The 15,470-nt window shown below is 35.2% G+C and overlaps 1 protein-coding gene across 5 annotated transcripts in view; it reads right to left on the bottom strand.

Annotated features, from left to right (window-relative positions):
- LOC110020891 (nicotinamidase 2-like) overlaps positions 1 to 15,470 on the bottom strand; it is a 19,719-nt gene that overhangs the window by 3,641 nt on the left and 608 nt on the right. For all 5 annotated transcript variants that reach the window (XR_002293581.1, XR_002293583.1, XR_002293580.1 and 2 more), the window contains exon 2: positions 15,097 to 15,412. Coding sequence is in view for 1 of the 5 variants with exons in the window: in XM_020719171.1 (XP_020574830.1) it covers positions 15,109 to 15,412 (304 nt within the window). In the remaining 4 variants the exon portion in view is untranslated. The remainder of the gene's footprint in view (positions 1 to 15,096; positions 15,413 to 15,470) is intronic.

Below are 15,470 nucleotides of genomic sequence, written 5' to 3'. Positions count from 1 at the left end.
CGAGCTCAAAAAGTGTGTTTGTGTTCGGCTCGTTTGCTTAACGAGCCGAACACGAGCTGTTCAATAACAAAGAGTCCTTTTAACAACCCTAATCATGTAGAACGTAGTCATAAAACGATAATGGTTTGAGCAAGATTTAAAAATTATTATTTATATTAAAACATCATTTGAATCTAATTTAAGAATTTTTATTCTATTTTCTTAATCAATATTTTAATGGATTATAAATCTTTGTAGCCTTGTAGTCAATTAGATTTTTTTAAAATACTACTTATATATATATATATATATATAAAAACTTGATGAGTAGTATTTCGAGCCAAAACGAGCCAAACACGAACGAACACATCTTTGATCGTGTTCAACTCGTTAACTTATCGAACGAAATTAACGAGCCGAACACGAGCTTCTTAACGAGTCGAACACGAGCTGTTTGGGAAGAACGAGCCGTTTTGCCAGCCCTACCAACATCTGATCTAGAGAGGGTAAAGGAAACTAACATTTCCTAAAAATTGAATTTAATTTCTTATAATCGATATATATACGCCACCCAGTGACATATCGAGTAGGAATTAATTCATTTTGTTCATTTGCTACAACTATCACTCCATATTTCTTTGATACACAATGAATAGAGCTAACCCAGACATTCTCTGATATAAGATAGATAATACTTACATCAAGCCACTTCAATATTTCTTTTTTAACAATTTCTTTAATAATAGAGTTTAATCTCCTTTGAAGATCTACCTGGGGTTTATGATTATCTTCTATCAGGATCCTATGCATACATATAGAGGATTGATTCCCTTTATATCTGCTAAGATCCATTTGAAAGCTTTTTTATAATTCCTCGGAATATCCATTAATTTCTCATCTTAAATGAGTCAAATCTGAGGATATGAAAACTGATAATGTAAATGACTTCCCCAAACAAAAATACTTTAGATTTTTGGGAAGCACCTTCTCAAGTTCAGGGGGTTCCTCGATAGAAGGAATAAGAGGTTTACAATTTTCTATTGTATCTAGAATCTCAAACCTCTCCCGAACAATTTTTGAATTCTCTTCTACCAAGAGAGCGAATTCATCTACAGAGTCTACAGAGTTTTCCTCATTTAATTCTGACTCTACTTTTTTGACTTCACAGCTCTCTCAAAAATGGCTACTACATAAATAATCAATTAAATTCATCTGAAAACATGCTTCTTCATTTCCTTTAGCATGATACTTAATAGATTTTAATACATTAAACGTAATCTCCTGATCATTTACCCTCATAGTTAATTCACATTTTTGCACATCTATCATGGCCCGTCCAGTAGCTAGAAAAGGTCTACCAAATATAATGAGAACTTCATTATCCTCCTCCATATCTAAAATAATAAAATCATCAGTGAAGATAAATTTATCTGTCTTTACGAGGACATCTTCTATGAACCCCTTAGATAAGTGATTGATTGACCAGCTAGTTGAAGGGTCATCGTAGTAGGACATACCTCTCCTAATCCTAACCTTTTGAAAATAGACAATGACATAAAGTTTATACTGGCTCCACGATCACATAACATTTTTCTCTGCAATTGTACAAGGGATAGTAAAGCTTCCAGGATTCTTAAACTTCTGAGGATGTTTATTCTATATGATAACACTGCACTCCTCACTAAGTGTTACAGTCTCATAATCTCCAAACTTCATCTTCTTTTTAAGAATCTTTTTCATGAACTTTACATAACTAAGAATTTATTTTGACGCCTCAGTAAAAGGAATGTTAATCATTAATTTTTTAAATACGTCCAAGAATCTAGAAAATTGTTGGTCCAATTTTTGCTTCTGAAGTCTTTGAGGAAATGATGGTAGTGGTCTTTCTAAGTTAATCTTAGTTTGTGAGACTGGTTTTTCTATGTCTTTGAAAATATCTTTCAAAGGTCTTTTAGGTTCTACAACCTCCTTTTTAATTTCAACATTTTTCCGAACTATATCCTTCAATTCTCTTACACTCCTTAATTGGACAGCTTTCACATGCTCACAACTCTTCTCCTTAGGGTTAAGCTAGTGTTGCTAGGAAGAGTTCTTTGAGGTTAATTACTAAGTGAGTTAACAATTTGTCCCAACTGGTTTTCTCTGTTCTTTGATGTCGCACTTTGACTTTGTAGTTGATTCTCCTTCTAGAATACAGCTTCCTCTCAAGACAGCTTACTTCTCCTTGAATTGTGGGTTAGAGTTAAATCATGGAGGATAAGTAGGTCAATAGTTGGTACTACCCTGATTATTCTAATCTTCTAAAGGATTTCCTTGATTACTTCCTCATTATTGGTTTCCTGCACTTTAATCGTTGTTTCAGTTAAAGTTACAATGGTTCTTCCAACCTGGATTATAGAAATTGGAATAATTATTGTTAGGTCAATTTCTAATCGCATATAGGGTCTCAAATGATGAAGTATTAGCATCAACCAATAGTTCAAATGAGTTTTCCTTAGTTATTGAAGGTCCTTGAGGTTGGTTCATTCTAAATTAGTCTAGTTTCCTAGATATTGTTGCTAAATGAGAAGTTCGAATTGAAAGCACATGTGTCATGTACACTAGCCATCTTCGTAGGATTTACTCTCTCAGAAAACCATTAAAAATTGTTAGTGGATATCTCCTTAATCAGAGAATACGCCTCATCAAATAGCTTTGACATGAGCGAACCACCAAAACAACATCAATAATAAATCTAAAGAATCTTACTAAACCATTGTAAAAAGTTTGAATAATCAGTCAATCGGGCAGTACATGATAGGGGCACTTCCTAAGAGGCTCCTTAAATCATTCTCGAGCCTAATAAATCGACTCACCTTCATACTGGCAAAATGAAATAATATCATTTCTAAGTCTAGCTATTTTTTAAGGAGGGGAGTACTTAGCTAGAAATGTTTGGGTTAAGTCACCACATATCCTATTGATCCGGGTGCTAATGAATTTAACTGCATTTTAGCATTATCCCTTAAGAAAAAAAGAAAAAGCATAAGCCTAGTAATGTCATTTGACACGCATTATAGCAAGATGTAGCGCAAAGTTCTAAGAAACTTAAGTGTAAGTTAGGATCTTCAAACGGGATTCTCCTGAATTGGTTGTTCTGTGTCATTTGGATAATAGTGGACTTAAGTTCAAATGTGTTAGCTTCAACGGTAGGGGTTTGAATACTTAAGTGAATTTCATCTACAGTAGGATTAACGTAATCCCTTAATGGTCAATGTGTATTATGATGATCATTAATTGGTTTCGCGGTATCAAAATTGATTTTTTGATTGTTCGTCATTTCTTCTACAAGTTTGTGAAGTCTTTTCAGTTTTCTAATTCTCCTAATAATTCTCTCTAGTTCTGAATCGTATGGTTCAAGTCCTGTAAGTTTGAAACTATGCATTTATTGACTAAAGAATCAACTAGTAGGTCACACACAAGTTGAACACACAAAAATATTTTTAGAATTTTTTTTTTCAAACAAACATACAATTACACACAAAAACTAACAATACAAATTATTAAGTCTAGGACTAAATTGTTCAACTAAAATTCTTCTAAAACTACACTGTCGTTCCCCAGCAACGGAGTCAAAAACTTGATACCCTAGTTTCAGGTGCACTCAAACTTTGGGATCTCATGCAAGTGTACGTGTTATATTAGTAATATTAGGTTTTGAGTTTGGAATATCAATCCCACTTAAAATGAGGGAATTAAACTTAAGAGAAGTTCTAGCCTACTAAATTTAGTTCTTAGCCTGGAATTTAGATTAGGGTAAAGCTCTACAAACTACTACTACAGTATTGCAATCAGTTTTAAAGGTTAAATCCTACAAAAAGTTTTACTTATTCTATTTGGGTTAACGATTATCAAGTTATAAAGTTAATTTCTCTTGCAGTGATATAAGTGGAGTGTAGAAAATATAAAGTGTCAGTTGTGAATGTAACTAGTAACAAATAGGAGCAACTATCTTCTTTTCCCTCTCCCGAATGCATGATTAAATTGGCTTTAATTCCTTAAATCCCAACTTAAACCCATCAAAGACTATTTCCCTAACATTTGCATCTCCCTACAAAATGCTTGCACCATACCCTATAGATCAATGTGAATAACCTCGTTGTTCTACTAAAGCTCTCCCGAGTCATTATGGATCACAACATATTTTAACAATTCACTTAGCTAGAATGAAAAGTAAATGAAGAATCAAAGGTTACTAATCACATTAAAAACTTAAAAATTATTTTAAACATTTTGCCACATCCTACTAATCATCACGAGGAAAAGTAATAGAGAACTACTCAGAAAGCATGAAGAACACACCACAAAGTGTCATTGAAAACAAGAAAATTTACTAAACACTTTTGTTTACAAAACTATAATAAGAAAAAATACAAAATACTTAGATTTATCTCCTTTACAAAGCTCTAAGAATGCTCCCCCAAAGATCCCCTAATCCCTTGTTGCTCTCCTGAATACTCTTCTCACAATACAACTCAAATCCTCTCCAAATCCCACACAAATACTCTCTCTACTCTTTCTTATAACCAACTTACCACCATCTCTTCTTTCCTCTAGTATCCCCCTTCAAAAGGCTTGAAAAACTCCTCCCAATTAAAGGCTTGAAAAACTCCTCCCAATTAAGCCCTCCAATCATCTAAATAACTCCTCACGCCTTCTACATGAACTGCTGAAAACCGCCTCAGGCAATTGATGGCGCCAAGGCGCCAAGGGGCTGACGCCCAGTCTCTCTGTCTGCCAAGTCATGTATGGGCGCCTAGGCGCCAGTAAGGTAATGCCTTGGCGCCCAATGACTTTCTCGGGTTTCAGGACAAAGACTAGTGCCTAAGCGCCCAAGTGTCTAGTGCCTGGCGCCTAGGCATCAGTCTCTTGTGCGCTTCTTTGCCCCAAGTCTTCACCACTCTGTTCCATGTCTCTTCCGCTTTGTTACAGCTAATTCTTTTTATATTGGTTATACTAAACCCAAATGTTTCCCAAAAAATTCTCAAAACGCTCCTTAACTTTGCCTCTTACAATTCAATCAAATCAACTAAAATAAGAAAAGACAAAGTTGAAGATTCTCCTAAAAATGCATATAATCTAAGTGCTCAGGGAGAACCTTAAGTTCAGTTCAGGATCCTCAAGTATAAAAGTTACTACAGACATAACATTTTTTGTGGTGTCCAAAATCTCAACTCTATCCCTAATCACTCTAGGGATTGCCTCTAATAATAGAGCAATTTTTTTCTTAGGGTTTCCACAATTATCTCCAGTCAAGTCTAGCTTTACTGGGTCAAACTCCATAACATATATAAATTGGCTCCAAATCAATCTATCCACACATCAAACCTAAAACAAGTATCATCATTACGGTCATGGAGAAACTTAACTTAATTTTAACACATTAAAAGTTAATTCTTGATCATTGACTCTAATAGTAATCTCCCCCTTTCTGAACATCAATCATGGCCCTTCATGTGGCTAGAAAATGTATACCTAGGATAATAGGGATCTCGTTATCTTCCTTCATATCTAAGATAATAAAATCAGTAAGGAAGATGAATTTATCTACCTTAACAAGCACATCTTCTATAAGCCCTCTAAGATAGGTAAGAGAATGATCGGCTAATTGAGGGTTACAGTGGTAGGTTTGACCCCTTCCAGTCCTAATCTCTTAAGGATAAACAAAAACATGAGGTTGATGCTAGCACATAAATCACATATAACTTTACCAAAGAATTTCTCTTCTATGGCATAAAGAATGGTGAAACTACCCAAAACCTTGTGTCTTCAAGAAGTTTCTTTTGTAGGGTAATAATACACTCCTCTGTTAAGGTCACAGTCTCAAAATCGCCTAGTTTTTGTTTCATATTTAGGATGTACTTCATTAATTTAACATAACAAGACATTTATTCTAGAGCTTATGCAAAAAGGATATTAATTGTAAACTTTTTGAACACCTCCAAAAATAAATTAGGTGAATTATTGGTCTAACTTTTATTTTTGAAGCCACTAAGAAAAATGAGGTGGATGTCTCTCATATTCTTTCCAAGAAGATAAAAGTTTTTTTTTTTAAGTCTTTTGAAGGTTTTTTAATAGCTCTCTCAAGCTTAGACTCATGTTGCTCTACTCTAGGCTCTTCTATTCTAGACTCTTCAAATTCTTTTCAACTCCTAAGTCTAATGACCTTACACCGCTCCTTTTTTCTTTCAAATTCACTTTAGTGCTACTAGTATTGTCCCTTGGGATTTATTACTCTAAGAATTTGATATATGCCCAAATTAATTTTCAATATCTCTTATAGCTATAGCTTGACTTTGTAATTAATTTGTCATCTATAACATAACTTGTTAAATTACAAATTAGAAGTGAATTCAAGTCAGTAAGTAGGTCTTAGGTTGAGATTATTTTCTTAATTGTTCCAATTTCCTAATGAATTTGGTTAGTTTTTATCTCATGGTTGATTTCATAAATTTTAATTTTTATTCTAATTGAAATTTGGGTGAATCATTCATCATGAGTTATAATTATTAGAATAGCGGTTGTTGAGTCTGTGTTTATAGCATTTAAGAAATCCACAGATATAACACTAGAATCTAGTAATTGTTCATAAGAATTCTCTATAATTCCTAGTGATCCTAGAGTAGAATGTTAGCCTAGATTGTCAAATTTTTTTTGAAATTACAGTTACCTGAGCAGTCAAAATTAATAGAACATCTTATTCATGAATGTTGATTACTCTCGTAGAATTCACTATCTCGAAAGGCTATTAAAAATTATTGATATTCATCTCCTTTATAAGTGCATAGTCCTTCTCAAATGGTTTAGATGTTAAAGACCCCTTTGTTATAACATCTGGAATTGGCATCAAAGATCCTAACAGACGGTTATAAAAAGTTTGAATGATTAGCCAATCTAGTAGGGCATGGTACCTCAGGCTTTATAAATGGTTTCACTATTCAATTGTGCAAAAGATGTCATGTTATTTTTAAGTTTTGCCATTTTGGAAGAAGAGAAATATTTGACTAGAAATTCCTATGCGAGGTCATTATAAGTATTTATAGGCCCTAGTGTTAACGAATTGAGTCACATCTTAATCTTGTCTCTAAGAAAAAAAGAAATAATCTAAGTCCAACAACATCTCTAGAGACATAATTATACATAAAGGTTGCACATAACTCTAGAAAACTGGTTAAGTGTAAATTTGGGTCTTTAGTGAGTGAACTTCTAAATTGATTATTCTGGATCATTTAAATTATGATAAGTTTGAGTTCAAAGGTATTGGCTTCTACGGTAGGGTTAATAATACTCCAGTGAATTTCTTCTACAGAAGTGTTGGAAAAGTTTCCAAGTGTTCTAAGTTGAATGTTTTCTTTCCAAGGGTTTGTCATTTCTCATGAGTCTATTTAAGTTTGGTGAGTTCTATTACTTTTTTTGAGATTTATTCTATTTCATGGTCAAATGGTAAAAGTTCAACAGATCCAGTCATACATGTGCAACATAAGATTAACTAATGACCCAAAACTAACAAATAAGATAAATAATTTTACACAAATTACTCAAAACACAACTAATCAAATATACATGCAAAAAATAACTAACACAAATGTCATAGTATTTTGAGATTTTTAACACTATAAATACCAACATAGAAAATTGAAAACACAAAAACACTACAGTTTTCAAACCTAAACTTCAAATTTTTCAACAAAAATTTTCATAAATTAAAATTTTAATGTCATTTCCTGGCAACGACTCCAAAAATTTGATATTGATGTGATGAAGCACGTGTCAACATGCAAGAATATGTATCGCTTAAGTATGAATTATGAGTCTATGTATCGACCTTAGTTAACTTTCAATAAAGACAAATTTCTAATTAATTAATCCTAGATCTAATTTGAAAAGATGGTTTTCCTGATTCTTCTATACTCCTAAATATTCTAAAAGCTAATCTAACAAAGTTTTGGGTTTTCTAGATGAGAGGTATGCTTCTTTGAATGAATCATGTGAATCCTCATCTTCTTTCAATGAATTTCCCTTACCTAATGTTGACAATCAGAGACAATTATTCATGACTCCATTTCTATACATGTGAAATGTTTGATTCTCATATTATAATTAAGATTTCCTTATCCCTGCAAAGTCTCCCATGAATCCTCAAGTCCCCTCTACGATTGCAATATCTTAAATGCAATATTTCTATTCCACTACGTGTTCGAGTATTATCTTGTTCTTCTAGCCCATCGTTAATAGCTCTGGAACACAAGGGGTTTTAACATTTCAACTGACTAGATTAAAAGTAAATTAAGATTAAAAAGATAACACACCAACATGCAATAAAACCATCACATTTAATATGAAAATCATGTGAGAGAAGTTTATTAATCAAATTATCAAATCAAAGATGCACAAAGAACTTAGTTCCTAAACATGTATGAAGAAAACAAAATAAATTTCATTGAAATCAAAATGAAAAAGTGTTCACAAAGAAGAAAAATCAAACCCAATAAGTATCTCCTTTGTTCCACCACAATCTTTCCTCTTACAATGAAGGCTCACTTTGATTTGATCTCCCAAGTACAGGAACTTTACTCTCCTTCACTTTTCTCCCAAACTCTCACACAAAATACACACTCACAAGACCTCTCCCCTATCTAAAACAATAAATAAGTAAGAAAATAGCAGTCGGGTCACTCTCAATCACTCGAACGTCATATTTAAGCATATGGATCATCAAATCATCTCAAAATCATGCAAATTGTCAAAGGTTGGTTTTGGGCCCCACGGCCCTTCGACTAATCGAGTGTATGCCCTAGGACTTCGACATTGGAATCAACATTGCGACTTTAGGCAAAACATACTCTAAGTTCTAGGATAGAGCCGTTGATAGGCAACATTATGGCTTTAGACCAGGTTGTGATGTTTTTATTAGTGTCCCGACTCTAAGCCAAGTAGACTCTGTCTTATGGGGTCTTTATGCTAAAAATGTCGCGTCGCGGCTTTCCACCAATGTGCTCTATGCTTGGTGCCACGCTGCTCATAAGCAACCTCGTCGCTCTAAGTCAATCAGGACAAGTTATTACAATAACAATATTGTAGTGCTATTGGAACAAGGGCACAATGTCATAGCACTCGAAGTTGGCGTTGAAGCACTGCCCTCAAAATTTGGTATAACGTCATGAGTACAATATCGTGGTGTTGGGATAAAGATAGAGGAGCTAAAATGCTCCTTCACTCGACAAATTGAGGGGAAAATTGGAAGGCTCTTAAGCTAGAGGTCTTCTCTAACAAAAGCCTAATCAAGATTTCAAACATCATCCTAAGGACTCTAAAAGAGAAAAATGGATCAGGTTTTATGAGATTTCACCTCCTCACTCTGCTAGCTCCACAAGACTAATGCAACTCCAAGGATGATCCAATGTCAATGGTGATGAAAAGATCTCCAGAATGGGAGGAGACCGTGGAGACAAGAAGGTGGATGCCTCACACAGATTGGGAGCTCTCAAATCACCTAAAAGGATTTTAAGAGAGGTTCATCCACAGAAATTCAAAAGTTTGGGTTGGTTTTGGGTAGTTTTTTTGTAAGTAAAAAAGTTGGTATGACACCACAATGTTAGATTATGACACCGCGGTGCTAGCTCTCAATGTTACGGTGCTGATGACATAACAAGTACCACGTTAGACGATCAAAAAACTTTCACACAACATCATAACAGGTACAAATTTTCTCATTTATCAAAATGTCATGACACTAATAGAGCGATGTTACTGACGTATTAGCTCCTTGTTAGCCAACATGACATCAACTATCTCATTACCTATTAGCATGTGTCAAAGAAGAAATATCTTTTAGTACAAGCACTGTAACTCCAGCAATATTACATGGCAACTCCATTTATTTGGATGGTGCCAAGTTAACCGAGAAGATGGTAGTCGTATTGCAACCGGTTGACACACGTCAGATAGAGATTGTCCTTTAAAAAGGGCACAGCGGCGTCACTGACATGGCGAATGTCATGTCAATAACTATTATGACATTCGTTAAATCAGCTAACACTCGCAAGACAGAAAGAGTTGATTTTGTTGCGAAGTGTGGCGCTTAGGTTTTAGCACTTGGTGCTGCCACTTGGCTTCGTGGCTCTGAGAGATCGACAATCATTGTTGATAGCGCTGTTATGCTAGACCATGGCGCTAGGGAGCTATCGAAAGCCCTGGAACATACAGTCATGAGAAAATTACAATGTCGTTGTGCCACAACCACTACGACGTTGAACTAAACCGCTATAGTGTTGCAGCTCTAAATAAAGGCATTGTGATGCTAAAACCTAAATTAGAGGGATTCGAGCTTAAATGTCCCGAATGACAATGTCATGGATCCTAAGCCGTTTTACTTGGAAATGACTTCAAAATAAGTCAAAAATGATGTGAACAAAATGTTTATAGGCTAGCTCTGAAATACATATGCTAGAGGTTGATTTTATGAAAATAGCATGTAACATGAACATGCAGAACACATGGAAAGCAAATGTGACACGAATGTGCAACAAATAATATAGACTTGATCGACGTAAATGAACTCGACTAATCAACACGTAAATCTATGTTTGCTACACTATGTAAAGTGTGGTACATTGGCTACACATCTACCAGAGTTGAAAATCTCAAATAAACCACGACACAGTGGCGGCAAGGGGTGGCATTGTGGCGCTAGGTGTAGAGCACATATAGTTAGCCCAAACTGAGTTTCCATTCTTGAATCTGGCTAATAGCTTTATCAGGTTAATGTTGGCCAAGTTATTAAGATCCCTAAAACCCAGACTACAAGCCTCTTCTAATTTACAAATTTTCTTCCAACTGGTCCAATGAATTTGTTTGTTCTCTCCCGACCTCAAGAATTTGTCGAACATACTTTCCAACTTCAATTAAATAGCCTTATCCATTCTCATCAATTGTAAAGTATAAAGTGGAATTGAATTTAGCAATCTCAAAAGAAGTGTGATTTTTCCTCCATAAGATAGAAAAGTGTTAGAGCAACAATGTATGTGAGCTTAAATTTTTCTATTCACCTCGTCAAATTGATTGGAGGGCCTCCCCTTATGTAGTTTAACACTAAGGTACATTATAGGGAATTTTGAGTAAGTAAAATAAATGTAATTGTTGGCATGATGCTCTTAGAGCTGAGGCCAGCACATCAAGCTCACAATTCTCCCACGAAGCATGAAATATATCAAGGACTCACTTGACTTCTGTTTTGCCAGCATTAAATTACTCATGGTGATTTGGTGATGTGCACCTATGAATCTCTTCACAAAGCATCTTCCAGTTCAATGAATGTCTTGATAAGTTCAACAAAAAACCATTCAAATCCAAATCTAGCCAACCTAATGACAAATAATCGAAGGAGCATAGAATCTTAATTCCCAAAGTTGCAACACAATGCTCGATATTATCCAATATGTTGTTGGGCATTCCTAGCACCATTGAATTGTTTAAATTGAGGGGGAAAGAATCACTTAGAATATAAGACACTCTCGTATTCTTTAGGATATGGTCTCCCCTTTCTTATAAGTTTCACCTGTTGAGCAGTCAAGGCAACATTGATCTTAACATCTACCAAAAACTGTGAAAAAGGATCAAACACAAAGAATAAAGGTGAAGTAGCATCTATCATAGAGACATGCATTGGGATAGGTATGATAGTAGGAGGAATAACCGACATGGTTGGGTGATCATCAGCCTGCATGGTCGGGGACACCACAACTGACTATGCTGAGTCAGCCCGCAACACTGCTACTAGAGCAGAAAGAGCATTTATGTTGGCCATCATCTGAAATATTTGGCTTTGAAGCTGAGCAATATATTCATCCTTATCTTTCACTCTCTGCTCAATCGGAGCAGCATCCCAAGCTTTGGTGGACTCAAAGGGTTGTGCATGATCGAGCTCTTGAGAGGACTGCTCATTAGCAAGTCTACCAGTCTTAGTGGTCGCCACTATAATAGAGTGAGTGGCAAACCCATTATCATAAAATTCCTCCCTAAGGAGGTCATCATCATCAATAAAACCCTCTAATAAATCAGAGGAGTCAAAAGAAAATCACCTTCGGTATTTGTCATAATGTCTACCTTAAAACCAACTTAGGGTGGGTTTGAAACAGGATCAACAAGAGACGAAACTTCTTCTAATACCATCTTTGCCACCTCTTTGATCAAAGTCAAGATATCGGAAAGTGTGCCAATAGAAGTCTTTCTAACCCACTATCACTAGGTCAAAATAAGACTATTCGTTTTTTCGAACGTATTTATTTTTAAAATAAAATAAATAGTACTGACGAGGGTAGACCTTGGGACCCTCCCTATCAAAATATGAAATATACATCCTATTTTTGTTCATAAAAGAATAAAAATAACTAAAAAAAATTTTTTGTTATTATTAGAAATGAAGGTATATAAGGCACGGGTGTCATACGCGACACCTTTGTAGGTACAATAGCTTGCACAGTAGGAGCTAAATATCCAGATCTTATAGCAAACCAATAGGCATTAACCGATCTCCTACTACAGTGACCTTGTCAACATGGAAAATGAAAAAACTTTCACATCACTTTCTCAAATGTTTGAGCAATTTGAGCAACAAATTCCCCTCACTGATGGGACCTTTTCCCTCAATGACTTAACAGTTTGGTATGATCTTCTTAGTCATAAAACCATTAGTTGCGTCGTCAATGTGGACCATAAGTCTAGAGTAGCCCAAGCCAGGAGGAGAAGTGGATCTCCTTGAAATTTGATGAGAGTGTAGTTGATAAAATTAAAAAGAACTGAACATTTGATTCTCAGCCAAAATGATTTAATCTTTTCCTTAGTCGGAATGGTAAAAGGTGTGTGTGTGCGCGCGCGCATGTGTGTGAAGTTTTTTATCACAAATTTCTGAAACAATTCAAAAGATTGGCATAAAGTTTTCTGAAACAGAAAACAATCGAAAATAATCACCAAATGCCTTCCCAAGTAAAAGAGAATTAAAACATAACATTTGAATCTAATTTTTTCATTACAACAGCTTGGTTTAAGAATCACAGGAAAGAAACATGTTCACTGACTAATAAAAATGCTAGCCTAAGAACATATTATAAAGCCTTGAGGCATGTGAAACTATTGATTTTGATATTAATATGAAAATACTAAGTCAAAGGGTCTTTTCATGGTCTTAAGTTTTTTGTTGGAAATTGATTTTGAACCATTAAAGCTCAACTTTGAAATATCTTTCATTCATGTTTTCCAACAAGTTGTATGAAACATAAGGATTTCATTTGGATTGAGTGATTCAAGTGGTTTATATTTCCCATGGATCTTGGTGGGCCTTGACCATAGTTTGCCACTTCTATATAGGCATTATGTTGTTGATGGGGCTAATGGTGCGTGATACTTGAAGGTGTTTAAAAAAAAATTCAAACGTAAATGATAGTTGATATTAGAGAGCTCTCAGGGGATGAAGAAGTTGTTAAGGAATGTAAGTTTAGTTCAACATAGGATAGGTGAAAAAATCGATGGTGGAGAAATACCAAAACTTGAAGTCTAAATACTTTGCCCTCTTATGTAGGTGTTTGGATTAAAAATCAATTTAGCCACAGTGCATTGGACCAAAATTTACCTAGGAAAGGTCAAAAAGATTTGCCAAGCTTTATCAATTGATATAAGCTTTAAATTGAAACACATGTGAAAGTTAAACTTATGGGCCAACAATAATTAGCAACTCATAGCATTGATAAATCAAAAAGTTCCAACAAAAAAATATGTAAAGCTAAACAATTTCTAAAAGAATGCAACAAAATATTTAAGTGCATAATGACTCCTAAAAGGATAACAACTTCACATTTATACTAAAGGTAAATCACATATCATCATACAAACATGATAAAGAAAGAACAATTCCAGTACTGGATAGGTAAATAATCAAATATTATGAAACAACTGTAGGGTTAACATGGACTGAAAAAGCAAGCATGTATTTGAAAGGTCATAGAAGAGTAATATACTACATCACACAAAGCGTTGTTTGTATGTTCTGCACAGCAATATACAATAGCTCATTTAGACGAGTCTATTCCCCCCTCAAAGGAAGACTTTTTCAAGCTGCTAAGTCGAACATTTATAAATTCACAACCATGAGATCCATACCTCTTAAATGGTCCTCCTTTACCAACTGAACAAAGCGAGTAAGAACACAAAAATAAATTGCTAATATAACTGATAACGACCTCCCAACCATGAGAAACATTAAAGACTATAAAACGTGAGAAAGTCCATCAACAAACCAGTTCTTGTAATGCTCTAAATTTGGCATTCTAAAAAACTTCACCGAAAAAGAAAAATTCAAAATTCAAAATTTAAAATCTACTATTTCTAGGTTTAGCATGATCTACCTTTCTCATTAATAGTACCAGATTTGGACATTGGGAAGACTTCATACTGCATTTCCCCAGCCCGTGCACAAACAAATTCAGGATGGGATGATCTTATAAAATGTCAAATGAGCCTAAATATGAACATGCTTTTAATCTTCTTTAGCAAATCAACATTTGCATATCAACATATCAATGTGTAACAGCTGCGACCAAACAATGTTGCCAAGGATTAGCGAAAACTGGTTAGACAAAGTCACAAACTGATCTAAGAATCTCCCAAATTATACAGAAATGTTGTTTTTTTTTTAACGAAGAAAATGTTTGATGAATTTTATGGTGTAACTATCCAATCCGTAATTAACTGTTTGACAAATCGCTAAAAGATTAAGCGAGATAGAAAGTTATACTTAACAAAGATCAAAAGTTTAGGTGGCTACAGAAACTTTAACAACACAAACGAACGAAGAAAAATAAGCAAATTCTGCCCAATTCAATCGGTAAGAGCTAATCTTTTTATATCCGATCTCATATCCCAAGACCCATTTTGTTACGGAATAAACATTCAAATAGAGTATATTTTCATCCTCCAAATCCTGCTGTCGCATCTTAGAAGAGTTCGCACACCCGAAACCCTTCTCCGTGATTTCATTTTAGAAAGCCTAAAATAAGCATTATTTCAACACATAAGAAAATTGACCTGGTTCAGCAATCAGCTCTTGGGCGAAAACGCGGCCTTAAGCCTCGAGCAATCCACCAGATACGCGAATCCATAGGCCATATTCTTCAGGGTAGCCTCGTGCAAATCCCTATTCGAGGTTCCTGTGGCGTCGGTGGAAAAAAAAACCCTAAACCCTTTAACGAACGCCTCCCTCGCCGTCGTCTCACAGCAGAGATTCGTCATCACCCCCGTCACGATCACCTCCTCCACTTTCAGCTCCATCAGCGTCTCTTCCAACCCAGTACCCGCAAACGCACTGTAAGTGTTCTTCTCCACCACACGGTCGCCGTCGCGCCTGCCGATGTTAGGGAGGAGATCGGCTGGCGGCGGGGCCCCGCGAGGTAGATCGACCG

This window comes from Phalaenopsis equestris, unplaced genomic scaffold (genome assembly GCF_001263595.1).
Source record: "Phalaenopsis equestris unplaced genomic scaffold, ASM126359v1 Scaffold000002, whole genome shotgun sequence".
In the NCBI taxonomy this organism is placed as follows: Eukaryota; Viridiplantae; Streptophyta; class Magnoliopsida; order Asparagales; family Orchidaceae; genus Phalaenopsis; species Phalaenopsis equestris.
Note: the sequence above shows the minus strand (reverse complement) of the source record. Positions and strands in the feature narration are given on the sequence as shown.